Below are 27,526 nucleotides of genomic sequence, written 5' to 3'. Positions count from 1 at the left end.
ATTATAAAAAAAAAAACAACAAAACCAGGCACTGTCAAACTTTGTATTAGCAGCAGGGCCCTTTTGTTACGGGAGATCTTACTGGAACCCCAATATGCAAAACAGGAAAAGTGAGAAACTGCTAGAGCTGAAGCAGGTCCTAGAGCCCCTCAGTCGGGCCCTTGAAGCCTCCACTCCCTAGAAGTGGAAGTTCAGAGGAGCTTAGTTTGGAAATTGGGGTGCTAAGCTCTGCTGTAGGGACATGCCCTCTAGGACATGCCTCTAGTGTTTGCAGGATTTTAGACAAGGAGCACCATAATTAGTCATGAGAAGAAACTTCATTTCCGCTTGCCACGTGTTAGTCCTTTATATGCATATAGAACCCTCAGTAAATAAAACACCCTCAAAGCTACCTGATGGGCAGAGATAGTGTGACCTCCACTTTACAAATGAGAAACCGATTTAGAAGGAGCCTGCCTGAGGTCACAGGTAGTATGTGAGAGAGCCAGGGTTCTGATTTAGGCATGCCTGACTCCAAAGCCCTTGGCTTGACCACCAAGTTGCAAGCAGAGAGCTGTGTTCCATGGGACATGGTGCAGTGGAGATCCTGGTAGAACAGGGAAGATTTTCTAGAGGTCAGTTTTGAAGGGCACTCCAGTCGTAGGTGTTCGCACTGGGGGCGAGGGGAGGACAGCACAGGGAACAGGGACTGGAGCTTGAGGTGACAGGAGTGTAGGAAACGGGGAGTCGTTGGAGACTGAAGGACGTAAGCTAGCTAGGTTTTGAAGATTCCATGTCTTAGGGGCGCGTGGGTAGCTCAGGTCAGTTAAGTGTCTTTGGCTCAGGTCATGATCTCGCAGTTTGTGAGTTAGAGCCCTGCTTGGGATTCTCTCTCTGCCCCTTACCCACTCACAAGCTCTCTCTCTCAAAACTAAACATTAAAATTTTTTTAAAAAAATTCCATGTCTCTAACTTCCTATCCCCTCTTCATGCTCCTCTCCCCTCACACCTCTTTGGGATTTACTAGACACATCTTCCTTGTACAGGGGATACCTCCGGTGAAAAGCACATAGGCATATCTACACAGTGTTACGTTCTGGTACCAACAGCCAGGGAGGGCTCTAGAGTGGCCCTGAATTGGGGGTGGCATTTAGGTGGGCAGAGGAATAACACGCATTCCTGGCAGGAGGCCCGTGAACTATGGACGGAGTGAGGGCTGCCACGGGGAGTTAGACTGGCAGTTTGGAGAGCATGGCTTGGGGGCCTGCAGCTGCCAAGTAGAAAGGCTGGCTTTGCCTCAGGTTTCTGGGTAGACATTGTACTCGTGTGAGGGGAGGGAGACTCTTCTCAGACTAGGCCACACCTCTTTTGGGTCTGTCTTCCTTGGGCTTGGTGTCACAGCCAGGGGACATTACTTCCCACATGTCAGGCAGTGAGGACGTGGGTCATGGGCTGCAGTCTCAACTGCAAGGGCCTTAGAAGTCATCTCAACCAAACAAGCTGCCATTAGGTCTGTGGACTGGATTTGATCAACCCAATGTTTCAAGTAAATTATTGAACAAACTTAAGAGTGGAGAGGGCTCTGGCCCCCATCTTTGAGCCTAGGGGCCTGAAGTTGTAGGTAAGATTGCCTTTGAACCGTGTTCCCAGATAAAACCACTGTGAGGACCACTGGTCTAATATGACCTCAGAGAACAGGAAGGGACTTGCCCTCGGTGCCAGCCATGCAGGGCACGAAACCGTCTCAGGGCTCTTTTGGCTGTGTGTGCTGAGCTGGGAATGCGGACACGGGTGAGGAAGACCTTGATTTCCTAGCAAGTGCACCTCTTAAGACGTGAGCTGGCACTTGGGAGATTTGCCCAATTACCAGCAAAGAACATGGAGGAAACTTCAATCTTGTAAAACCTTTAATAACATACGTGTTCGGTAAGGCTGGCCCTCTTACTCCCTCAGCTCTCTCTAGGACTTGAAGCCCTTACCCCAGGTCTCCACATTATGTTGGGCAGGGAGGGGCGTGTTAGGTAGGGGAAAAGTTCGTCCCTGTGACCACAGGTGGGCACAGCCGAGCTCAGCTGCCAAGTCTGAGGCAGAGCTGCCAATGGATGTGCGGCGGTCGAGTTACCTGCAGGTAGGATCCCTTCAGTCTTCTGAACCATCAGGCTGGACCTGGTGGGACACAGCGCCCCCTGTGGCCAAGAGCAGCCTAGCAGGAGTTTGGGATCCCTTTCAGGTTGTCCTCGTGTGCTAGAAAAAGATGTTCTCTCTGTGCCTTGTCAGGAAAAGGACTGAGAAGCACCAAACTGAGGGATGAAAGAGTTTCAGCCACAGGACGTGCTCCAAGCTGGGGGCAGAGGGCTGGAAGGCTGTGCTTTCCCAGAAGAGTCTACCACATACACCCAGGCACCTTTCCATCCGTCCATACATTCGCCAAATATTTATTGCACAATCACTAGGCACCAGGCACCATGCCGGATGCCAGAGATAAAGTGGTGAACGAGACACCCTCAGAGGAGCTGATGTATGGTGGATTTGGGAGACTAAGGCCAGGGAATAGCAGGCCTACTGTAGATACCTCGCACTTAACAGCTGTACCCAGATCTGAAATGGATCCCTACCCCTCCTAAAGCTGTCCCTTCAGGGCAACATTTGGGAAAAGGACACTGGGCAGGAACATGGCCTGGAGGCGTAGTAGGGAGGAGGCCTGGGCTCCCCGTGGCCAAAGGTCAGCGGATGATGGAAATGGTCTGGTCGGCCACGGCAAAGACCGGGAAGAGGGGCCCAGAAAAGGGCGCGTGGTGGGTGTGGAGCACCGTACCCGAGGCCGGCTCGTAGAACAGCAGTTCCTGTGCCTGCAAGTCCAATAGCACGCCCAGCTGGGCGGGGCAACGCAGCAGTGCCAGGGACTCGTGCTGCCCAGCGTGCGAGAAACGAAACTCCTGGTCATAGCGGGAGAAGACCCAGGAGAAGGCGTTGTGGCCCAGCCGGGAGTCATTGCCAGAGCCCTTTCGGGGCAGCTGGCCTAGGGCCACACCCACCTTATAGGCACAACTGTTCTGGACGTTCACCATCCAGGTGTGCAACCCAGCCTGGAAGGAGGTGGCGGCCAGGGCATTGGGCCAGTGGTCAAAGCGCTCCGGGCCATCTGCATAGGCCTTGGACTTCTTGGCATTGAAGGTCAGGGTCCTTCGATCGTCTGACAATTGCAGGAAGGGGCTGACGGTCCTCTCATCAATACGCACATCCTCTGTGCCTGCCAGAAACAATTCTCAGAGTTGCCCAAGGCCAACCTCAGCCCTAACCTGGTCCTGCCGGGCAGCAAAGGGCTCCCTCACCACCCAGTGGCAGTGTTACCTCAGGCAAGCCATTTACTCTCTCTGAGCCTCAGTTCCCTCATCTGTAAAATGGGGATAAATAGGACTTACCACAGGGTGGACACGAGGACTAAATGAGATGATACCTACAAAGTGCCCAGTATTAATAGGTGCTCAATAAATTGTGGCCATGATAACAGTAGTTACTATTAGTCCAGGATCCTCATCTGTAAACTAGAAATAAGGCCCAGAGAGGAGAAGCAAGTTGCCCAAAGTCACACACCTAGTTGGGAGCAGGGCAAAATGAAGATTTTGTTCCTACATCTGGCATCCGGCATCGACTGCAGTGATTCCAGTTGGGCCTATCTGTGGCCTCCAGATCAGGCCTGTCCTGGGGGAATGACCCCCGGGAGCCAGGAAGCATCAGATACGCACTTTTCCAACAACTAACTAAATGGGACTGCTGGCAAATTGGGCACTCTCTGCTACCAGCATCTACAGAAGACAAGCGATAGCTTGTACTAAAAATTTTAGGCTAACCCATGGGGGAGGAGGGCTAAAACTGAGGAAAAATTCAACCCGTTAACCAAACCTCTCTGTGAATTGTGCAAACACGACAACTAGGAACACAGAAGCTTCCATCTAGCTTGGGGGATTCTGCTTTGAGAACTTCGGCGCTAGGAGGGAATTCCTGCAGGGAAAGACCATGTGGCATTCACATCTGAGGCCTTAGCATACGGCACAAGGCCAGGCCACGGTCTGCCTGAGTCAGCAGCGTTTAAGTGAACAAGTGAGGTGAATCCAGGCAGCGCCGTTCTCTCTCCAGATGCTTTCCAGTTGGCCATCAATGATATCTTTTTAAAGAGAAACTAAGGTTCCAATTAAGAATACTGAGCTGTCCCACTAGGGCAGGACATAGATGTGATTTCTGGGAACAAGATATCACTTAGGCCCAACAGAGCGGTTTAGTCTGGAAACGGAAAGGACCTGGCCCAGCTGCCCCAAGCCAGTCCAGAACCTTGGCTCCACCAACAAGGCTGCATCCAGCGTCACTCAGTGCTTAGCTACCGAGCCAGATGCTCTGGTCCCCAGCCTGACCCAGCAGCAACCCCCCAGCCAGTAAGCCAGCCAGCCAGCCAGCCAGGTGTTCAGCTGGTGCTGGGCCCTAACAGCTCCTAACCTGAGAGGGACCCGAGAACCGCGGTCACCCAGAGTTGGGTAAGTAGTGAGCTCCGAATGCACTTCTCATTAAAGTTTAACTTGTCCGAGTCCTGGGGATCCAAAATGCCTTCTGCTTCCTCAGTCCTTGTGGAGGAAAACAAACAAACAAACAAAAAACTAGACAGAAATTCAGGAAGGTTCCAGAAATGGATCTAGATCAATATAGGGTGATGGGAAGGGGACACAAGTAAATAAAATCCTCTTCCCATGAGGGTGACCCCAAGATTGGCAGCCAGCCCCACACAGGAGCCCCCAAAGGAGGTTTGAGCCAAACAGAAAAACGGGTTTTCCCCTTATGCGCCCCCCCCCACCCCCCGGAACATTAATTCCAGCCAGGCAGATGATTTCCAGGGAAGTAAATATTTGGTGCCAGTGGTAGAACTTGGAGTCTGTCTGCTCTGCAGGGGAAGCAACCTGCTATGTCTCTAAGTTAGCAGCAGAGCAGGGATGCGACCTGAGCCTCTTACACCCCAGTCTTTCCACTCCCCCATCCTGTGCAGAGAAAATCTCACCTCCTTCCAAAACCTACTGCAGCAAAACCTATTGGTTTGGTCAGAAGGTACAGCTGCTCCTCTGCTCTTAAAATGCAAACACCTTTGAGAGATCCCACAAGAAGGGACTATCAGTTATCACCCGAACCATAAATAGGTTCTGGTGCTTTGCTCCCAATAGCTACCTCTCCTTGGCTCAGAAGGGCACTGGGTTTGGCTGGAGGGAATATGGGAACAGAAGATGCCTAGGAGGGGAGAATTACCATTTATTAAGTATCCAGGTTTTCTCTGTAGAAATCTCACGTAATCTTTGCTATAACCTGGGAGGTAGTTGTTATCCCATTTGACAGGAAAGAACAGAGATTCAGAGAACGCACTCCGCTTAAAAAGGGGAGCTGGGTTCAAGTGCTGACTCCATGCGGAAATAGAACAAACCCAGTCTGGAGTCCAGGCACCCCTCAACATAATTTCCCCCTTGATCTAAAATGAAAGTGATTAAGGGGTGTAGAACAAAGTGAGGGTCCATCACTGAGCTTTGCAGACACCTGAACTGGGTGCTGAGAAAGAGCTCTGCCACCGCCCCCAACCCTGAGATCAGGCAGCAGTTCTGAGGGCACGCACTCTTCCCCAAGTCTCCTGGCCCTGCCCACAGTGAAGGAGCAGGGAGAGAGGGTGGGGCATGTCTCCTTAGGGATGCAAGCTCTTTTCGCTGACGGTCCTGGCTTGGGAGGAGCAAGATGGACAGAGCCCTAGGAAAGCTGAGAGCAGGCTCTGGTAACAAAGGCCCTTTGTGGTCAGGACAAGAGAGGGTCTGTTGCCATCTTCTCAAAGCGCTGAAGTTGGGGCTGGAGAAGCCCCAGCCATCAGGCGGGGAGGAAAGAGGAGCGCCTGTGTTGGCAGCGCTGGGCTAACCCAAGGCAAAGCTGAGGCCAGTGGCAGACACGAGCGTCTAGACAACCAGCTAGTCCGGCACCCCATGGTTCAGAAGGGGAAACTGTGACCCCAAAGGAGTGGGAGTGCGGTGGGGCTGGGATCCGAATGCCTGTCTGTGCAGCCGGACCTGTTGCTGTGGCAGCCAGGGCCGAGCCCAGACGTGGATGTGGCACCAGCAGATAAATCAAAACTGAGGGATATTCTATAAAACTGTTCTAGGCTCTTTAAAAGTATTTTGTTGTTGTTGTTGTTTTAAAAGGCTAAGGAACAGGGGCGCCTGGCCAGCTTAGTCAGAGGAACAAGCAACTCTTGATCTCAAGGTTGTGAGTTCGAGCCCCATGTTGGGTATAGAGATTACTTAAATAAATAAAACTTAAAAAAAAAAACAAAGGCTAAGGAACAATTCCAGATTAAAAGAGACCAGATTGGGGGGGGGGGGGCGCCTGGGGGGCTCAGTCGGTTTAGCGTCTGACTTCGGCTCAGGTCATGATCTTGTGGTTCGTGAGTTCAAGCTCTCTGCTAACAGCTCAAAGCCTGGAGCCTGCTTTGGATTTTGTGTCCCTCTCTCTCTGCCCCTCCCCACGCACACTCTGTCTCTCTTTCTCTCTCTCTAAATAATAAATAAACATTAAAAAATTTTGTAAATATAAAAATGTATAAGAATGGGGGCACCTAGGTGGCTCGGTCAGTTAAGCATCCAACTTTGGCTCAAGTCGTGATCTCACAGTTCATGAGTTTGAGCCCTGCATCGGGCTCTCTGCTGTCAGCACAGTCTGCTTCAAACCCTCTGCCCCCCTCTCTCTCTGCCCTCCCCTGCTTGCATGCTCTCTCTCTCTCAAAAATAAACATTGAAAATATACAAGCATGGTCTGTGCTCCTCAAGTACAGCTCTGCAATCTCTCACCAAAGACGTAAGAATTTTTTTTTTCTTTTTAAAAAATCTGCTCTCTTTCTTGGTCTGTTGCTCATTCTCTTCCTATCTATTTAATGAGTGAATATATGACACTTATTTTTTTTCTGACCTATTTGAGAATAAGTTGCAGAAAGTGAGACCTTTCGTGTCTAAATACTTGAGCATCTTTTTCTCAAGAACAAAGACAGTCTCTTATACAACTACAGAAACCCTATTAAGTTCAGAAATTTAACGTTGACATACTACTATTATATCTGACATATAGTGCATAGTTAAACATTGCCACTTGTGCCACAGAAGTTCTTAAAAGTGTTTGGTGTGGGTTTTTGTTTGTTTCTTGATCCATCTGGTCTCTTTTAATCTGGAATTGTTCCTTAGCCTTTTTTTTTTTTTTTTTTTAAGTTTTATTTAAGTAATCCCTACACCCCATGTGGGGCTCAAACTCACAACCCCGAGACTGAATCACATGCTCCTCCCACTGAGCCAGCTAGGCGCCCCAAGAATTTAATTTCTTTGCCTGGAAAATTACATCTTCTTGGCTACTTCCTCAGGCTCTTGGCTCTCAGCTTTTCAGGACCTAGGAAGAACTTGGTGAAATGCTTTTATAATTGCTTAATTAAAATGCAAATTTTGAGTGGTAATACAGACTTAAGTTTCAAAGATTCTTTTTTTTTAAAGTTTATTTATTGAGAGAAAGAGAGAGAAGAAAGGAGGGAGAGAGAGGGGGAGGGGGAGGGAGAGAGAGAGAGAGAGAGAAGATGCAGGGAAGGAGCAGAAAGAGACGGAAAGAGAGAGAATCCTAAGTAGGCTCCACGCTGTCAGTGCAGAGCCCAACGAGGGGCTCAAACTCAAGAACCGTGAGATCATGACCTGAGCCGAAATCAGGAGTCAGATGCTTAACTGGCTGAGCCACCCAGATGCCCCTCAAAGATTCTTTTGTCAGAGAAGGGGCGAGTGAGGCAGGGAAGACAGTGGTGGGACAGGTGTCGGGTATCGGTCCATGCCCCAACTCTTGGGCTTAGGCAAGTCCCTGCCCATCTTGGAACATCAGTATTTTCATCTGTAGATGGGGGATGTAAAACACTCCAACAGGGTAACTGGATTTTTTTTTTTTTTTAACGTAGGCTTCACACCCCACATGGAGCCCAACATAGGGCTTGAACTCACAACCCTGAGCACAAGACCTGAGCTGAGATCAGGAGTCGGATGATTAATCGACTGAGCCACGCAGGCACCCCTGGGTATTTTTTTTCATAGGATAACATTTAAGAAAGCCCATGGCCAACCTCTGATTAATAAGTATTTATTTCACTACCCTTCCACATGGATCTAAAGCAGTTCTCCAAGTTAGGGGCAGGAAGACCCCTATCCGTGGAGCATGACTCCAGGGAAGCCACTCAGCTGGACGCCTTGGCCTTTCTCCCAAGAGCAGCAGGCCTGAATGCAATGGTTTCCGTGACTGCCCAAGCAAATTACGGGGCCATACTCACCTTTCAAAAATCTCCTGTTCCTTCTGCTGTGAGAAAAGAAAACAGAGTCAGGCTTGGAACCAGGACGTCAGCAGGTAGTCAAGACTTGAACGTACTCAACTGGCATATGGAGGACGCCATGTGGACAGACCCTAGGACAAGAATGCTATTCCTGCTTGAAGACCCAAAACAAAGCTATCTGGGTTCTTCTCTGCGCACCTTCCCATCGTGCACTCAGAATGAATCACTGTCTGCTGTGCCCCATGGCATCCCCAGTTTCCCTAAGTAACACTTCAGGACACTCACATATTTACTAACATTTCACCCCCACCAAGACTGTCAGCTCCTAGATGGCTGGCACTCTTACTGAATCCTCTAATGTGACCGTCCCAGTGTTTGGGACAGAATGTACTCTGTCCCTGAAAGCCGTGCGGCTAAATGAATGCACAATCTAGGGCATTCCACAAACTGCCCTACTTGAACCGCAGTGAAGAACAGCTCAGTTGTTCCACATCCTCATTTCTCTTTGTGGCATGTTTACTCCGATGTCAAACCAGCCCATTAAAACAGCAAGTATCTGCATATCTATATAAAGTATTTTGCAAGGATATGTACCAAAATATTAACCATAGTAGTTTCTGGGTGGTCAGATTAAGGACGTCTTGTCAGTTCCCTCCCCCTACACATTTGTGAACCCTCTCTACCTCTCCACTTCCTTTAACATAGCTGCTACTCTTATCTCTCAGGCTCCGGCTTCTAAGTTACTGCATCCAGGAAGCCCACCCTGACCACTGCCACCCCCAAGCCTGGACTGTGAGGTCCTCTACTATGGGACATAACCCTCCATTATCCTAGTTGTCAGTTTGTGTATTTCTTAAAGCTGTGGGGTACTAACAGCTGTATCCTATATATAACTCCACCCTGTGGCACAATGGCACATAGCAGATACTCAGTAAATACTTGCTCACTATTAAAAGAATAGCTGTCAGGTACAAAAAAAAAAAAAAAAATCCATATAATTTTATTCCCTTGCTTCATCCCTGCTCCAAAGTATCCTTATCTACCCAGCTCCTACCTCATAAACATTCTCGATGTTTTAAACTTTGGGGGTATTTGATTCACTGGTTGTGTCCTCACCCCTGCCTGACTTACAATCAACTGGAGGTCATCCAGGTGGGTGAGCATGTCCACCAGGCTGGTCCGGATGGTGTCGAGCTTCTGCAGTGCCTCAGTCCAGTGTACTCGCTGTGTCAGGATACTCTGGTGGGCCCGCTCCTCTTCGCCGTGTACCCGTTCCAGCAACCGCTGCTCCTCACTCTCGCACAGACTCCTCACCAGACCCAGCCTCTGGATGACCAGTTCCCGTGCCGCGCTGGCCGTGCTCTGATGAGGGATAAAACAAGGAATCGGGTCCTGGCAAAGCCCGGTCAAGATGAAGAGGACTTGGGCTCAGTGTTTAGGAATGCTGGGATTGATTTGCAATGTCCGCCACGGGCACGGTAATGGAAGAAACTGTGTTTAAGCCATCTCAGCCTTAAGAGTTCCCAAATCTGGTTTAGGGTAAAGAAATGTGAGATCCAGACATCCGGGTCATATCTCACAGAGGCAAGATCGCAGAATCGAAGAGCTGGGCATGGTCTAGAGATCAACTAGAACCCATTATCTCCCAGCTGACAATACCAAGGCCAAGGGACCAAGGTCAGAGAACTGTAGAACTGCGGAGCAGAAGGCCTACAAAGTCATCCCCATCAACAGGATCCATACCAACAGAAGTCCAGTTGATATTCTGACTGTCTGCATGAAAAAAGTTCATTACTTCCTAAATCTGTCCACTCCAATGGCTTCCTTGGTAGAATTCTTATCTGTCACATAGGAGGCACGAAATCAATTCTCCAGTGATGTTGACGTGACTCCTAGTAATTAGCACAGTGTCTGGCACACAGTAAGTACTCAAATATTTACTGAATGACTGAGGGGAAAGTTTTCCTGACTAAGTCAAACATATCTTGGTAGCACTCACAGGCCAAGTGCAGGAGATAATGGTCCCTGCTTTACAGAAGAAACGGAGACCCACAGTTTGCCCAATGAAGAGGAAGAGAATGAATGGCCTAAGTGAACCCAGGAGTTTGGACTCCAATTTCAGTGTTCCCTGAGACCACATAACACAAGTACTTAGGAAATCAGGCTTTAGACACCGTGCCTAGATTTAAATCTCAGCCCATCCACTTACCACCTGTGGAATAGTTGAGCATGTTAGTTACTTGTCTTCCCTGTGCCTCAGCTTTCTAATCTGTTAAACGAGTATAATAATAGTACCTACCTCATAAGGTTATTGTGAGGATTAAATGAGTTACTACATACAAAGTTAACAGAACAAAGCCTGGCACATACGTGATAACATGAGCTGTTGTTCTCTCTATCCCACCTTGCTGCCTTGCCCACAGCGGTGGGTGTCTGTACTCAGTGTTTGTTCTATGTATGCGATCAGGTTCAAGAACAGACCCTCACCCGAGATGCATCAGATATTCTCCGACTAGAAGACCGTAATCAATTTTGATACATTTCTTCACTCTTTCCCAGAAAAGGATAGCAGAGAAAAAAAACTTCCCTTTCCAAAGATATGCCAGAATAAACTAAACACCGTCCTAAAACCAAACACAGAAATGCTGGGAAAATAGTCCAAAGCATCCTTTTAAAAGTGAAGGGGCTCTGGCAGCTAAGTAAAGGAAATCCCCTGGGGTCCAAAAGTAGAAAGGAAACTGAAAAGCAGAGTAATTGAGAGCAGAGACTCAACTGCCCTGAATGCAGCTTGTGATTTATTTTAAAATTTTACACTCCTTTCAACTTAACATGTCCCAATAACGACATCTTTAATCAGAAATGGAATATTTCTTATGAATTGGAGAATTTATTAAAAGATGTACTTTAACGAAAATATTGGACAACATGTAAGACCAGAGGGGTTACTAGGTTAAAGCATTCTTATGGTACTTGTATTACTCAGGTTGAGTCATTTGAAACATTAAATATTTGTGTTAAAATCTTAATGGTACCAAAAATAGACCATAAGTAGAATGTATAACTTTTTTTATACGTTTATTTTTGAGAGAGAGAGAGAGAAAGAGAGAGAGAGAGAGAGAGAAAGAGAGGGAGAGAGAGAGAAAGAGAGGGAGAGAGAGAGAAAGAGAGGCAGACAGAACACACAGGGGAGGGGGAGAAAGAAAAGGGAGACAGAGGATCCAAAGCAGGCTCCAGGTTGTCAACGCAGATCCCGATGTGGGGCTCAAACTCACAAACAGTGAGCTCATGAGATCATGACCTGAGCAGACGCTCAACCAACTGATTCACCCAGGCACCCCAAGAATGTAGGGACAAAGACAGAGGAGGGGTTGATTAACCCAAAAGACAAGAAAGGAAGAAAAAGCACAGAAAAAGCATAGAAACTCCTATATGTTTCTACTATATAGAAAACATAAAATGATAGCTATAAATCCAAGTGTATCAGCAACCACAATAGTGAGAGACTGTTTAAACTCCCTAGGTAAAAGGCAGAGATTATCAGATTGAATTTTTTTTTTCAGATTGGATTTTTTAAAAAAGGAAACAAAACCCGGTTATAAGACACACCTAAGGGGCATCTGGGTGGCTCAGTTGGTTAAGCGTCCGACTTTGGCTCAGGTCATGATCTCGCGGTCAGTGAGTTAAAATCCCATGTCGGGCTCTGTGCTGACAGCTGAGTCTGGAGCCCGTTTCGGATTCTGGGTCTCCCTCTCTCCCTGCCCCTCCCCCACTCACACTCTGTCTCTATCTCGAAAGTAAACAAACATTAAAAAAATTTTTTCTTTAAATAAAAAAATAAGATACACCTAAAATGTAAGTACATAGAGAAGTTGAAATAACAGGAAAGAAAACCAAAATATGGACAGAATTATTAGGAAAAATAGACAAGTCCACAGCATGATGTGAAACTATAAATGCCCCTGTCAGCAGTCAGTAAACCTAGCAGAAAAAAATATTGTTAAGTACAGAGAAACATTTACCTAAAGTGACCATGTTTTAGGGTATAAAGCAAGTCTCAACAAATTTCAAACAACTGATAGGCAGACTATAATGCAGTTAAGTTAGAAATTAGTGGGAAAGGGGCACCTGGGTGGCTCAGTGGGTTAAGCATCTGACTTCAGCTCCGGTCCTGATCTCACAGTTCATGGGATGGAGCACGGCATCCAGCTCTTTGCTGACCGTGCGGAGCCTACTTGGGTTCTCTCTCTCCCCCTCTGTCTACTCCTCTCCTGCTCATGCTATCTCTCTAAGTAAATAAATAAACTGTAAAAAGAAAAAAAAAAACCCAACAACTTATAACTGAATGAAAATTTGCATCAAATTTGTGAGAGGTACCTCTAGCAATACCTAGAAGGAAATATTTGGCCTAAATGCTGACCTTGAGAAAGAAGTCAGACTAAAATGTATAGACTGTGTTCAGCTAAGGGAGTTATAAAACAATGGAATATATTTTTAAAAAATTAGAAAGAAAAAAATTTGAAAGATAAGAGGAAAGGGGCGCCTGGGTGGCTCAGTCAGTTAAGCGTCCGACTTCGGCTCAGGTCATGATCTCACGGTTCGTGGGTCCAAACCCCACGTCGGGCTCTGTGCTGACAGCTCGGAGCCTGGAGCCTGCTTCAATTTTGTGTCGCTCTCTCTCTCTGTCCCTCCCCCACTTGTGCTCTGTCTCTATCAAAAGTAAATAAATGTAATAAAAAAAAATTTTTTTTTAAAGATAAGAGGAAATAACAATATACTTATATTTAAAGATACAAAAGAGGGGTGCCTCGCTGGCTCAGTCAGAAGAGCATGCAACTCTTGATCTCAGTGTTGTGAGTTCAAGCCCCACACTGGGTGTAGAGATTACTAGAAAAAATAAACAAACTTAAAAAAAAAAAAGAAAGAAAGATACAAGAGAGGATCAAAATACTAAAAGCCGGTTCTTCGAAAAGATTAACAAAACAGACAAAACTGTGGCAACTTTAATCACAATTTAAGAACAACTTTATGCCATTAAATTTTAAAATAGACAAAATATATAATTTATCTAGAAAAAATTTACCAAAACCAAAGAAAAAGAAAGAATACTATAGTCATGGTTGGAAATGAGTCAGTAGTTAAAAATCTATCTACAGGGGCACCTGGGTGGCTCAGTCGGTTAAGTGTCAGACTTCAGCTCAGGTCATGATCTCACAGTTCGTGAGTTTGAGCCCTGCCTTAGGCTCTGTGCTGACAGCTCAGAGCCTGGAGCCTGCTTTGGATTCTGCGTCTCCCTCTCTGTCTGCCCCTCTCCTGTTCACACTCTGTCTCTCTCTCAAAAATAAATAAACAAAAAAACAACAACAAAAAAGAATTCATTAAAAAAAAAACCAAAAACCTACCTACAAAAAGAACACCAAGCCCGGATAGTTTTACAGGGGGTGTCACCAAATACTCAAAGCACAATGATTCCAATCTTAACACAAATTCCTCCAGTGAAAATAGAGTTCTGTTTCCCAACTCATTGGATAGAGTTTATATAACCTTGACACCAAAATATGAAAAGGACTGTAAGAAATGAAATTCATAAATTAATCTCATTCCTGAGTATAGATACAAAAATCCTTTTTAAAAACCCAAACTAAGATTAGCAATCCAAACTCAGAATTTTGTACAACAATGATACAGGGGATGGAGGGGAGGGGGTTTAGTGATAAAAGGGTAACACAGGGGATCCTTATGATGGAACCATTCTGTATCTTGGTTGTGGGAAAGGTCACATGAATCTATACATGTGATAAAACTGCATAGAACTAAATACACACAAACAAGAATTTAAATGAAAACTTTAAGGAGGTGCCTGGGTGACTCAGTCGGCTGAGTGTCCAACTCTTGATCTTGGCTCAGGTCATGATCTCAAGGTTCGTGGGATCGAGCCCTGGGTCAGGCTACCCATCTACCTGCACCTGTGTCCATACACTCTGCCTTCTATTTCTATGGATGAATGCCCATGCTCTTACCTCTGGGTAACTCTCCCCCATGGTAAATGGCTGCCCCATCCTCCCAACTCTCAAGTAAAAAAATTTAAGGAAAAAAAAAAAAGTTAAGAGTTATCCTGCCTCCTCTCCCTTTCTTGCCTGCATCCACTCCATCAGCAAATCTCACTGTTTCCCCCTTCAGAATACACACATAGAATCCAGACACTCCTCACCATCACTCATGTCCACACGACTCTTGACTTTCACCTGGATTCCTGTACCAGCTTCCTGCTCAGTCTCCCGGCTTTTACCTTTGCTGCCTATGGTCCCTTCTCAACACAGCAGCCAGAGTGCTCCTTTTTAATCTTAAGTCGTGTCATCCTACTGTGCTCAGAAATTTCTAGTGACTTCCCACCTTACCCAAACAAAAGGCAAAGCCCCTCTGGATGCTATCCACCTCTCCCCCCCCCCCCCCCCCCCCCACTCCCTGCCTCTCTGACTTCACCTCCTATTGCCTTCTCCCCTGTTTACTCTGCTTCAACCTCTCAGGCCTCCTTGCCGCTCCTCCAATGTGCCAGATACGCTCCCACCTTAGGGCTTTTGCACTTGCCATTCCCTCTTTCTAGAACTCTTCCCCCAGATATATGGTCCATTCTGTAAACTTTGTATCAATACAATATCAATACTTAATTGGGTCATTCCTGATCACAGCATCTATAACTGCAACCCCCGTTCTCAACAAGGAACATCCCTCCTCCCGTGTTATATTTCTCCTAGCCCCTTTCAACTTTTGACATAGCATGTATTTATTGTTATTATCCTTCCCCCGTGACTACAATGTAAGTTTCACAGAAACAGGATTTGTCACATGTTTTTATTGTTCACTGTGGAATCTCTAGCACACAGAACAACAGCCCTTGGCATGTGGTGGGTACTCAATAGATTTGTTAAATACATAGATGATGAAATGTGATGAGTATACCCCTTGAAGTCAGCATCTGCTACACTGTACTCAGGTCCTAGCCAGTGCAGTTAAGGCAAGAAATTAAGGGGCTCCTGGATGGCTCAGTTGGTTGAGCATCTGACTCGGCTCACATCATGATCCCAGGGTCCTGGGATCGAGTCCCACATCGAGCTCCATGCTGAGTGTGGAGCCTGCTTAAGGTTCGTTCTCTCTCTCTCTCTCTCTCTCTCTCTCTCTCTTTCTGCCCCTCTCCCCGGCTTGCACTCCCTCCCTCTCCCTCTCTCTCTCTCTCACTAAAGTAAAAAAAAATATTTTAATGTTAAAAAAAAAACGAGAAAAAAAAGGATAGAGAAAAAGAGAGAAACCATCATGCTGAGAGAAGCAAAAATGGACACAGAATAGTTTTGCTCATACTAGTTCAACTGGGTTTCCTTTTACACAATCAAAAGAACCTTGACTAAGACAGTGTCAAGCCTGCTCCATGTACATGTTGGGGAGGGGAGGGGACGTGCAAAAGAATTCACAGCCCCTACCTGTGGGGGACATACTTGAGAGTGAAGATGCACAGTGGCAATGGGGCAACAGAATAAAGGATCCGCAGTGGGGGTAGCAGAAGGAGCACTGGCCTGGGAGTCCGAAGATCCAGACCCCGGAACTGACTCTGGCAGGAGGCTGTGGATCTTGGGCAAGTCACTTAACCTCTATGTGGCCCATTTACCCATCTGTAAACAGGGATGTTACTGCCACCTACTGTGTAAGACTGTCATAAAGAATACTCAGTGTAAAAGTCCTGAAGTTATTTTGTAAATCAGGGGCTGACGACGAAATACTTAGATGGTGGAAGAATGCTACCTTTCCTGATGCTTTACCCCAAGAAAGTCATTTTCCAGCAGTATTTGCCCCAGTGCGGTACTGGGAATAGTCCTCTCTGCCCGGATGGCAAAAACCAAGGCTCAGAGAGATGGGAAACCGTCCTTCCTGGGCATCCAGTTTTGCTAGTAGCAGTTTGAGTCTGTGAGGTTGGGAAGGGATCCTAGGCTAGTCCATGCCCCTAAGGCTGGAGTCTTATCCCAGGAGGGGTCCAGAGTAGAGGGGAAAGATAACTACCTACCACTGCTCCCTGGTTCTTTCCTGGCAGGACCTCAGCCACATACTTGGTGATGCTGGCACTCTGAAACTGCAGCCTCTCACACTGGTCCACAATCTTGTTCTGCAATACAAATGACACCCATGGCATCTTGATCCTCGTGGATCCATTCACTCTCTCCCAGTGATTTTCCCCTTTTACCCCACCTCAGCCACTCACACCCACCGTCATATCCCAGACCTCATTAGTACTAAAAACTATAGCACCTGCAAAATCTTCACTTCAAGAGTTCCACCCCCTGGGGCACCTGGGTGGCTCAGTTGGTTAAGGGTCTGACTCTCGATTTCGGATTTCAGCTCAGGTCATGATCTCGTGGTTCGTGAGTTCAAGCGTGATGACACGCTTGAACACGTGATGACACTGTGATGACAGTGCGGAGCCTGCTTGGGATTCTCTCTCTGCCCCTGCCCTGCTTACCTGCTATCTCTCTCTCTCAAAATAAATAAATAAACTTAAAAAAAAAAAAGGCCCACACCCTTTCCACCACTTCCATCACTAACTCTAGATTCTCCAGTCCAACAATTCTTTCTTCAGCTTAGCGGGAACCGCTAGTATATCAGTCTTACCACTTTCAGTGTTCATCACCCACTTTTTTGGTGATTCTCTCCTTATTCTGAAACCGTGGCTCAACATTACAGTCACTTTCCTGCATACACTCAATGCTCCTTTTTTTTCTTAATGTTGATTTATTTTGAGAGAGAGAGAGAGAGAGAGAGAGAGCAGGGGAGGGGCAGAGAGAGAGGGAGACACAGAATCTGAAGCAGGCTCCAGGCTCTGAGCTGTCAGCACGGAGCCCAACGTGGGACTCGAAATCACAAACTGTGAGATCATGACCTGAGCCAAAGTTGGAGGCTTAACCGACTGAGCCACCCAGGCGCCCCTCACTCAATGCTCCTTCTAACCGAGCTCCCCGATTCTCCACAACTGAGTGGAAGAACATGGCTTCCCAAACGGCCTTTCCCTAAATTATCCCTGTTGGTGAAACAACAAAACCTCACTACCCTAACCAAACCCCAGGAGTTACTCTCCAACCCTGCATGTATCCAATCCCTCAGCGAATCCTATCAGCCCCGGCTCCAAAGTGTCTGTCTGTCTGTCTGTCTGTCTCTCTCTCCCCTCTGGCCACTTCTGGTCACCTAACTCTTGCTATTCTACCCAGATCATCATATTATCTGTCACAAAAGCTGCTATCAGAGCCTCCTCACTGGGCTTGGCCCCCAGTTAGCCACTGCCACCTTGTGTAAGGAAATTAGGTCAGGTCATGTCCCTGTTCAAAACCCTCCAATGGCTTTCCAGCATCCTCACAGTGAGATCAAGCTTCTCACTTTAGCCAACAAGGCCCTGTCTGATGTGACTCTGCCTATTGTTCCAGTGTCACCTCCTAGCACTCTCCATGCCGGCCTTCTTCCTGTTCCATAAACACACCAAAACTTGTCCTGACAACAGTGTCTTTGCACCTGTGGCTCCTCCTGTGTCCAGTAGTCACTGTATCCTATATACACCTATCTACAAGTCCCCTCCCCCACTCCATTCAGGGTCACCCCTTCTCAAGCCCTCTCCGGCCACCCCCACACACCATTCCCTTACTCTGCTTATCGATCTCCCTTGCATTTATCACTCTCTGCCTGCATATTATGTGTTTGTTTACTTTTTTGTATTTTTCCCCCCACCACTGGAACATGAGCACCATGACATTGACTTGTTCTCTATGGCCCACTACCTAGAAGAAAGTTCCTCCTACACATAAGAGGCCCTGACTAAATATTTGTTGAATGAATGAACATCCACTTCTCTGACCCCACGAAGTTCAGCGGTTCCCATCCCCCAAAGCTGGGAGCATCCCCCAGGAGAGCAGGGGAGAGTTGTTAGAAATGAGGAAGCTGAAGCCCATAGAAGTAACTTGTCCAAGAAGATACGGCCAGGCCCTGCTTTTCCACTCCATTTCTCCAGGAACTTGAACTCCTTCCTAGCCAACAGCTCCTCCACTACTTCCCCTTGGAGCTTTGCCCCAGTTCCATCTGTCAAAAGGCAACTCAGCTCCTCTTCTAGGCAGCCCTTGCAAGGCCTTCCCCCAGCCCCACAATCAGGAATTAGTCTTATACTTTGCTGGTCCAAATACTAAGTGAAAACAAACAAACGAAACACACACACACACACAAATACTGGGCTGGCTGGGAGGAAGCTGTGATCACCGCACGCCACAGGGCCAAAGAAATTGAGACTAGCTTCCAAAAAGCTGCAGGACAAGAATCCAGAAGGGAGGAGAGAAGTTGAGCAGGTGCCCAGTTCAGTGACCATCTTGCCCTGAGGCAAAATTTCTTTGCTGGCTAGAAGGACAGCAGAAAGAGTGTGCAAATGCCATAATATGCTCAAAATTGGAGAAAGGGCAAGAAACACCTCCCTCCAGGCAGAGGAGAAGAATGTGCTTAGGGCTTGGGGGTGGGGGGGGGGTGGGGGAGGGGTTCAGAGAAGGCTGACTTCATTCCGAATCAAGCACCAGGCCTGCCACCCTTGCTCAGCCTTCATCCCCTTCTACCACTCAGATTCAGCTCTGATGGCAACTTTTTAAAAAGGGTTTTATTAAAATCTCACACCCATTAGCATCACTTCCTCTCTCAACGGAAGCAAAGAGGTAATTTTCTCTGGCCTAGTCAATGACTCCCTTGGTCCAGCTCCTGAATATGAGGAACCTTGGAGGAGTTACTGCCCTGATCTGGGCCTCAGTTTCCTCATCTGTAAAATGTAGATAGGATACCACTTCAAAAGCTTGGTCTGGATGGAGTGAGATGATGGATATTTAAGTGCTTTGGTACTCATAAAGTTTCTATCCATGATGCAAGTTCATTATACCACATTACCCAAGTTGATTTTCATCACCACTTATTGAGGATGGATAGTGGTGACAGGTAGGACCAACCAGGAGCTTTCAGGGGTCACTGAATAAGTGAATCCTTCTAGGCCAGTTGGGTGTGTTTATTACACCCCAGTCTGAGTCCCCAGGGAGAGCCCTCAGGGCCTCACAGATGGGCAGAACCTGGGTGAGGGTGGGGAAATCAAGCCACTTAATGGAATGGCAAGGAAATCCCCAGGGGTGACAGCTAGGGCGGAAGGAGGGAGGAAAACCCAGGGTGACTTGGGCTCCTCAATCTCAGCAGATGGGTGGGGAAGGGGGATGGTGATGAAGGTGACCAGCCTGGGGGTAAACTGGAGTGGAGGTCGGGAGAAACTCTAGATTAAGAGGTCCAACAGGAACCTTTTAATTTTTTTTTTTTTTTTTTTTTAGCGTTTATTTATTTTTGAGAGAAAGAGACAGCATGAGTAGGAGAGGGGCAGAGAGAAAGGGAGACACAGAATCTGAAGCAGGATCCAGGCTCTGAGCTGTCAGCACAGAGCCCGATGCAGGGCTCCAACTCACGAGCTGTGAGATCACGACCTGAGCTGAAGTCGAACGCCCAACCGACTGAGCCAACAGGAACCTTCTAAGATCCAACCCGCCCACCTCCGTTTACCCAGGTGAAAGCAGCTTAGAGTACAGTCAAGGCCAACCCCGAAAGGGACAAGAAATCACCTCACCAGGAAGCCTGAAGAGTGGACGAGGGGAGGGGCTTTGAGCCCAGGGGCTGAGGGGATAGGAGAGCCGGGTTTTATCTCAGGTCAGCTTCCAGCAGGGCGGGGGATGGGTCACACGCTGTCCCGGGCAACTGGAGCAGTGGAACCGCATACTGCCCAACGCCAGGCCCGGCTCTCACCCCCCAAAAAAGCAACGGAGGAGGAGGGGGCAGCTGGATCTACCACTCTGCGGTAGGCTAAAGAGCATTTCACCCATTATTTTAGGTCTATCACACAACAACCCCCAAAACTGCGCCCTCAGACTACACGTGAGGACACTGAGGCTCAGAGCGAGATTCCAAGGGAGGTCGGGAGGCGGGATTCGAACTCACGTCTCCCGTGACTCCAGAAGCCACACCCTTACCGCCTCGTTCCACAGCAGTGACACGGCCGAGCCTGGACTCCTGGACCGGCAGCCGGGTCTCCGCCAAATCCCTCACTGCGCGCCATCCGGGCGCCCCTCCCCTCCGGCGCCCCCCGCCTTCCGGCGCCCCCGCCCGCTCACCCGCAGCTCTTCCGCGCGCTCCTCGGCCCGGCGGACGCGGTGCCCCCGGCAGCGGCCGCCCAGCCCGGTGCAGGCGGCGCACACGGGCCGTCGCTCGGAGCAGCAGAACCAGCTCAGAGCCTGGCCGTGCTCGGGGCACAGCGGCCCCGGCTCCGGCCCCGAGCTCTCCGCAGACATGGCCGAGCGCCCGGCGCCGCGCGCTCCACCTGTCGCAGGTGGCTGCTGGGCGGGGCCTCCCTGACCCCGCCCCCGGCCCCCGACGGGTGTCCCGGAGCGCCGGCCGCCCCGCTTCCTGCTGGCCTACCCTGGCGGCGGGTGGCCTGCCGCCAGGCGTCCGCGCGCCAGCCCCGACCCCCGCCCAGGGTCCAACCGCTTCGGCTGTCTTTGTGATTTTTTTGCTGAATTAAATCGCGTTTGTATACGTGTTAGTTTTGTGACAAACATAAAACACCAAACATTAATGTGACCGTAGGAAACTTAATTGAGCATTTAAGTGCCAGACTTTTGCTAAGCGCTTCATAAGCGTTTTATCATGTAATACAGCAGCCCTTTTTGAGAGGCAACTTGAGACAAGTAGCTAGAAGCTAGGTCCTGGTGGTAGGCTACCTGGGCTCAAATCCCATTTATCTGCTCCCAGACAGCGCCTCGATGGCCTCGGCTGTAACATGGGGATAGCGTCTGCACCTGCCTCACGGATTTGTGCTGAGCATTTAATGATTAAATAAGATCTGGAGCACAGACTGCGGCTGTAATTGCTAAGCGTCTGTTAATAGTACAAGGAAAGTATTACCATGTTCCCCATTTTTAGGGAGGTTAAGTAACTTACAAGGAGTCACAGTTACTAATTGGTAGCATTGAGATTGGAATTCAGGCAGTTTGATTTGTGGCTAATAGGATTAATGATTTTTTAACTGCATATTAAGGTCCAATGAGAAACATCTGTATTAGGCTGATTTCCCCCAAAGTATTTACAACCAAATCTTTTTTTTATTTTAAAATTTTTAATGTTTTTATTTATATTTGAGAGAGAGAGAAAGAGGAGCAGAGTGCAAGCAGGGGAGGGGTACAGAGAGCGGGGACACAGAATCCCAAGCAGGCCCAGGATCCGAGCTGTCAGCACAGAACCCAAGGAGGGCGGGCTCAAACTCTCAAACCAGAGCCCAAGTCAGACGCTTAAGGGACTGAGCCACCCAGACGCCCCAAACATTTTTTAAAGGGGAGTGATAATAGTATCTATCTCTGAGGGCTGCTTCAAGAATTAAATGAGATATTGTATGCAAAGTGCCCAGCTTGGGTGTTGGGAGTATGGTATACACTAGAGGCTAAAAAATGTTTTATTGTGTATGTGAGGATCTGTAAATACAGTTGTAGCAGGCCTTCAGAATGTAAATTGTGTGAGGTACTTTGCAAGGGGAAAGCAGCATTCCTGGCATCAAAAGTCATGTCTAGGGGCCCCGGGTGGCTCAGTCGGTTGATCTCCAGCTTCAGCTCAGGTCATGATCTCTGGGTTGTCTGGCTCTGTGCTGACAGCTCGGACCCTGGAGCCAGCTTTGGACTCTGTGTCTCCCTCTTTCTTTGCCCCTCCCCCGCTCATGCTTTGTCTCTCAAAAATAAATAAATGTTAAAAAAAAATTTTTTTTAAGTCGTTTCTAGTGGGAGGGTGAAGCCTTCATCATAGCATTTACCCTCTTCCAGGGGTGGGGCTGGAAATGGGCCACCATAACTAGAGATTGGGGTTAGAATTTCTTTGTTCTAAGGGGTGGGGGTGGAGAGGGCTATTAAACCTTACAATGAAACAAAGAAAACAGAAGTGATTTTGTGTGAAGGAAAAGAGACTGTGGAGGCCAGAGGCAGTAGGGGTTAAGGTCCTTGGGAAAAGTGAGGCCTGTTTACTGGGTGTGGTCCTGGGGAGCAGTCGGTGGCCCTGGGAGGGCCGGAGTCAGGGAAGCAGCAGCAACATTGCCAGAACTACTTCAGGCAGAGGACTAGGAATTGCAAGGGGCTTGGGTGGGAATGGATTTACTTTTATAGACTTGGGATCAACTCAGGGGCTGAGTTGGACTGGAACTGAAGAATCAGCCCCTTCCCTTCCTGGGCTGGTGCTTGACCCAAGTCCCCACCACACAAGGCCTCAGGATACTCGTAAATTCCGAAGTGTGGCTCTCAAGCTTTATTCTTCGGAATTACCTGAGGTGGTTGGGGGAGAGGGTAGTTAAGCATTCACACTCTCCAATAAAATTCTCCTTCACTAGATCTGAGTGGAGCCAGGAATCTGCAACTGTAGCAGTTGCCCTGAAACTAAAATACAAATGGGCTCTCTGACCACCCATATAAACACTGCCCCAGGGCAATGGTGACCTTTCGGAGACCAGCATCTCCAAAAGAAAGAGAAAGAAAAGAAAGGTAGGGAGGAAGGAATGAAGGAAGGAAGGGAGGAGGAAAGGAAGAGAGGAAGAAAAAAGAAAGAAAGGAAGAAAAGGAAGAAAAAAGAGAAATTATTGCTCCTACAGGGCGCCTGGGTGGCTCAGTTGGTTGAGCGTTCAACTTTGGCTCAGGTTATGATCTTGTGGTCTGTGAGTTCGAGCCCCTCCTCGGGTTCTGCACTAACAGTGCAGACAGAGCCTGCTTGGGATTCTCTGCCTCTCCCCCAGTTGCACTCTGTCTCTCTCTCCTCAAATAAATTAAGAAAAATTGCTCCTAGTACAGGTTCTTTATTTCAGTTACGTATTCATGTACATATGTGAGCACTGGGGACTGAATATATTTTTTTTTTTTTAAGATTTTATCTTTAAGTGATCCTTGTGCCTAACATGGGGCTCAAACTCATGACCCTGAGATCAAAAGCCACACGCTCTCCTGACTGAGCCAGCCAGGCACTACCAAATGTATTTCTTATTGAGAATCAGGGTCAAAAAGTTTGGCGCTGCTGCTCTCAAATGACCTCTGGAGCTTTGGCGGGAGTGAGGAGGGCTGTACTTGAACTTTAGGGCTTGCTTAGGCAGAACACCCTGAGCTGGGGACAGAGAAGAATGGACACTTTTGTTACATTTTAGTCATTCAGCAGATTTATTGAGCACCTACCTATATGCTGGGCCGTATTTAAGACGCTGAGAATACAACCTTAAAGAAGAACAAAGTCTACTCTCCTGAACAAACAAAATAAAAGGACATGTAAATAATGTTGGTAAGTGAGAAGAGCTATATGAAAAGTACTCAAGCACATAGAAACAGGGCTTGAGGGAGGGCTGATCTAGAAAGGATGATGGAGGAGGTCTCTTGGAGCAGCAGCGCAGTGACTGGAAAAAGACAGCAAGCAAACCGTGAGAAAATCGGGGTAAGGAGCTTTCCAGGCAGAGGAACCAGCAAGAGCAAAATTTCTTTTTATGCCAGGAACTCTGCTTCCCCCTCACCAAAGAACCACACACAATTTACATTCTGAAAAGGTGCTATATATTTACATCCTCACACACAATAGAATATCCTTTAGCCCCTACCATATGACATAGGTGGGGACATGGAGAGGCCGCTTTTAGGCAACAGGCTTGAGCAATAAAAACCTGACTAAGGTGAAAGGGCCCCAGTGATCCCCAGGCTGAATGCAAACAGGTTCACTAAGCGACCCACCTCATAATATCATCCACAGGCCCTAACTTACCAATAGGGTACTTAGAACCAGGTACAGTTACCATAAAAGGAAAATTCCATGCATTCCTGTACCTCACTCAGTGCTTAACTGTAGCCCCCCACCGCTGCCTCCTGGTAGACAGTCTCTCTTTTGCTGTCCTGCCTGTTTGCTCTCCTGTGGTGTATTCAATAAACTTCTATCTCCTTTGTTTTGCTTTAGGTGAATTCTTTCACCACCCAAGCCGCCAGCCTCCACCCAATCTGGTTGCCACACAGAGCATATTTATTTTTATAAAATTGGGATTATCTGGGGTTGCCTGGGTGGCTAGTTGGTTAAGCATCCAAACTCTCGACTTTGGCTCAGGTCATGATCCCATGGCTCTTGGAATAGAGCCCCACATCAGGCTTTGCACTGACAGTAGAGAGGCTGCTTGGGATTCTCTCTCCCTCTCTCTCTCTCTCTCTCTCTCTCTCTGCCCCTCCTCCACTCATGCTTGCCCACATGCTCACTCTTTCTCTCTCTCTCTCTCAAAATAAACTTTAAAAATGTGTATATATATATATGTGTATGTATGTATATATATATTCTTATATATATACATACATACACATATATATATATACATACATATATATATACACATACATATATATAGGCACCTGGGTGGCTCAGTCGGTTGAGCATCCGACTTCCGCTCAGGTAATGATCTCACAGTCTGTGGGTTCGAGCCCTGCATCGGGTTCTGTGCTGACAGCACAGAGCCCGCTTGGGATTCTCTCCCTCTCTCTCTTCCCCTCCCCCATTTGTGCACATGCACTTTCCCTCTCTCTCTCAAAATAAATAAACATGAAAAAAATTTAAAAAATCTTTTTCAAAAATATTCAGTGAGCATCTACTATGTGCTAAACCTATACTGTTCAATACCATAGCCACTAGCCACAGATGGCTTCTTAAGTTACATTAAAATTAAATACAATTTAAAATTTAGGGGCATCTGGATGGCTCAGACAGTTAAGCATCCAACTTCAGCTCAGGTCATGATCTTGCAGTTTATGAGTTCAAGCCCAGCTTTGGTCTCTGTGCTGGCAGTTCAGAGCCTGAAGCCTGTTTCAGATTCTCTCTCTCTCTCTCTCTCTCTCTCTCTCTCTGCCCCTCCCCCACTTGTGCACGTGCTCTCTCTCTCTCTCTCTCTCTGTCTCTGTCTTTCTCAAAAATTAAAAAAAAAAAGAGATTTAAAATTCAGGGGGCACCTGGATGGCTCAGTCAGTTAAGCATCCGACTCTTGATCTAGGCTCAGATCATGATCTCTCCGTTTGTGAGTTTGAGCCCCACATCGCCGATGGTGCAGGGCCTTGTTGGGATTCTTTGTCTCTCCTTCTCTCTGCCCCTCACCTGCTTGTGCTCTCTCTCTCTCTAAAAAAAAATAAAATAAACTTTTTAAAAAAAAAGTTCAGTTCTTCAGGGGCACCTGGGTGGCTCAGTTGGTTGAGCATCCAACTCTTGGTTTCAGCTCAGGTCATTATCTCAAGGTTCATGGGTTCAAGCCCCATATCGGGCTCTTCATGGAGCCTGTTTGGGATTCTCTCTCTCCCTCTCTCTCTGCCCCTCCCACCTCTCAAAATAAATAAACTTAAAAAAAAAAACAAAACAGTTCTTCAGTTGCACTAGCCACACTTCAGGTGCTCAGTAGCCACATGTGACTTGAGGCCAGCATATCGAAAAGTACAAACATAGAACATTTCCATCATAGCAGAAATTTCTATTGCAGTGCTGTGCTGGATCTTGTATTAGACATCAGCAATAAATACAGGTGTAAACAAGACTGTGTCATTGCCTTTATGAAGCTCATAATCCAGTGAGATAAACCAATAAATGGGAAATCACACAATGTTAGGGAAAGTGTGGGGGCCTTGGAAGCACAAAGGAAGGGTAGCTAACTCAATCTGGAGGAAGAGAGAAATGGTTAGGGAAGACCTGAGGGTAGAGAGGGAGATGGCCTCTAAGCTGAGGATAGTTAGCCAGACGGACAGGTGAGATGCCCTGGCCAGAGGGAACACTGTGTGCAAGGATTCAAAGGCAGCAGCAAGGTGAGCCAAGAAGCTGCAAGTAGGTTAGACCATTGAAACCTACAGTGTGGTTGCCAGAGGTGGAAGCTGAGGCTAAAGAGATATAGACCAAGCCTTATTGACCTAGTGAAGGAATTTGGACTTTATTTTGAATATCAGTTATCTATGGTCTATAACAAACCACCCCCAAAGCTTAGTGGATTAAAATGACAAGTGTTTAGGGGCTCCTGGGTGGCTCAGTTGGTTAAGCAGCCGACTTCGGCTCAGGTCATGATCTCGCGGTCTGTGAGTTTGAGCCCCGCGTCGGGCTCTGTGCTGACAGCTCAGAGCCTGGAGCCTGTTTCAGATTCTGTGTCTCCTTCTCTCTGACCCTCCCCCGTTCATGCTCTGTCTCTCTCTGTCTCAAAAATAAATAAACGTTAAAAAAAATTTAAAAAAAAAATGACAAGTGTTTATTTGCTCACAATTCTGTGGGTTGGCAAATTGGGGCTGAAACTCAAAAGTAGCACGATGTCACTTCTACCACATTCTATTCGTCAAAATAAGTTACTAGACCAGCCCTGATGGGAGAAACTACAAAGAATTTGTGGCCAGTTTTAATCTATCACACTCTGGCATGATGTTGGCTTGAAACTAGGTGGTGGGTAGAGAGAAGTGGACAGATTTTTTTTTTAAAGGCTATTTCAGGGGAAGAATTCAGAAGTCTTGGGGTTTGTTCTGGAACAAAGAAGAGACAGTGAAGTTACAAAGTTACAAATGACTCCAAGATCCTTGGTGTGGGTGGGTGATTGGTGAATGGTAGTGCCCAGCACTCAGAGAGAAAAGAGGAAGAACAGGTTTGGGGGGAAGATGATGTTTCCAGGGTGAGTCACGTTGAGAATGAAGTGTATTTTATTCAGCCAGGTGGAAAAGGACAGAAAGCAGGTGGATTTACAGGTGTAGGGAGAAGTCTGGCTAGAGATACCAGTTTGGGAGTCTCAGGTGCCTTAAACCTGAAGCCTTTTCTGGAAGAAAATCTTGAGGGCAGGCATCAGGTAAGTCAACACTCTAAGCTACCCTGAGCCTAGCCCAGTGCCTGAGGGCAAAACAATCAGTCTCTCCTGGTTGAAGTCTACGAGGTTGTTGTGGGCAAAAGAGATTGAGTTTGTAGAAAGAGCCCTCAGTTCTGAACTAACATCAGTGATGCATGGGGGTAGACCTCAGCTCCTGTCAGGAACAGGACACTGATCCAGAAAGTAATGAGTGCATCATCAGGGAGGGAAGTCAACAGAGGCAAAGGATCCCCCATCAGGACTGT

At 47.5% G+C, this 27,526-nt stretch overlaps 1 protein-coding gene across 3 annotated transcripts; it reads right to left on the bottom strand.

Moving 5' to 3' along the window:
• Positions 1-1,868: 1,868 nt before the first annotated feature.
• BSPRY (B-box and SPRY domain containing) lies at positions 1,869-21,239 on the bottom strand. Of its 3 annotated transcripts, XM_042964877.1 has the most exons (7): positions 20,539-21,239; positions 16,389-16,487; positions 9,470-9,700; positions 8,339-8,364; positions 4,471-4,595; positions 3,015-3,229; positions 1,869-2,145 (listed from the first exon to the last, which is right to left on the bottom strand). In XM_042964877.1, exons 1-7 carry the CDS (start codon positions 20,713-20,715, stop codon positions 2,119-2,121), a joined length of 900 nt encoding a protein of 299 aa, XP_042820811.1. In that variant the 5' UTR covers positions 20,716-21,239; the 3' UTR covers positions 1,869-2,118. The 3 variants fall into 3 exon arrangements, with proteins under 3 accessions (XP_042820811.1, XP_042820809.1, XP_042820810.1); XM_042964875.1 differs by having other exon boundaries at positions 1,869-3,229; XM_042964876.1 differs by having other exon boundaries at positions 1,869-3,229; positions 8,339-8,361.
• Positions 21,240-27,526: the final 6,287 nt, after the last annotated feature.

This window comes from Panthera tigris, chromosome D4 (genome assembly GCF_018350195.1).
Source record: "Panthera tigris isolate Pti1 chromosome D4, P.tigris_Pti1_mat1.1, whole genome shotgun sequence".
In the NCBI taxonomy this organism is placed as follows: Eukaryota; Metazoa; Chordata; class Mammalia; order Carnivora; family Felidae; genus Panthera; species Panthera tigris.
Note: the sequence above shows the minus strand (reverse complement) of the source record. Positions and strands in the feature narration are given on the sequence as shown.

What these genes read in the sequence shown, in the direction of transcription:
- BSPRY (XM_042964875.1), bottom strand. Translation starts at nt 20,715, where the DNA reads ATGTCTGCGGAGAGCTCGGGGCCGGAGCCGGGGCCGCTGTGCCCCGAG. An exon ending in AGCGCGCGGAAGAGCTGCGG is followed by an intron (nt 16,488 to 20,538) that starts GTGAGCGGGCGG and finishes TTTGTATTGCAG; the next exon opens with AACAAGATTGTGGACCAGTG. An exon ending in GGTTCTCGGGTCCCTCTCAG is followed by an intron (nt 3,230 to 4,470) that starts GTTAGGAGCTGT and finishes TGTTTCTGGCAG; the next exon opens with GCACAGAGGATGTGCGTATT.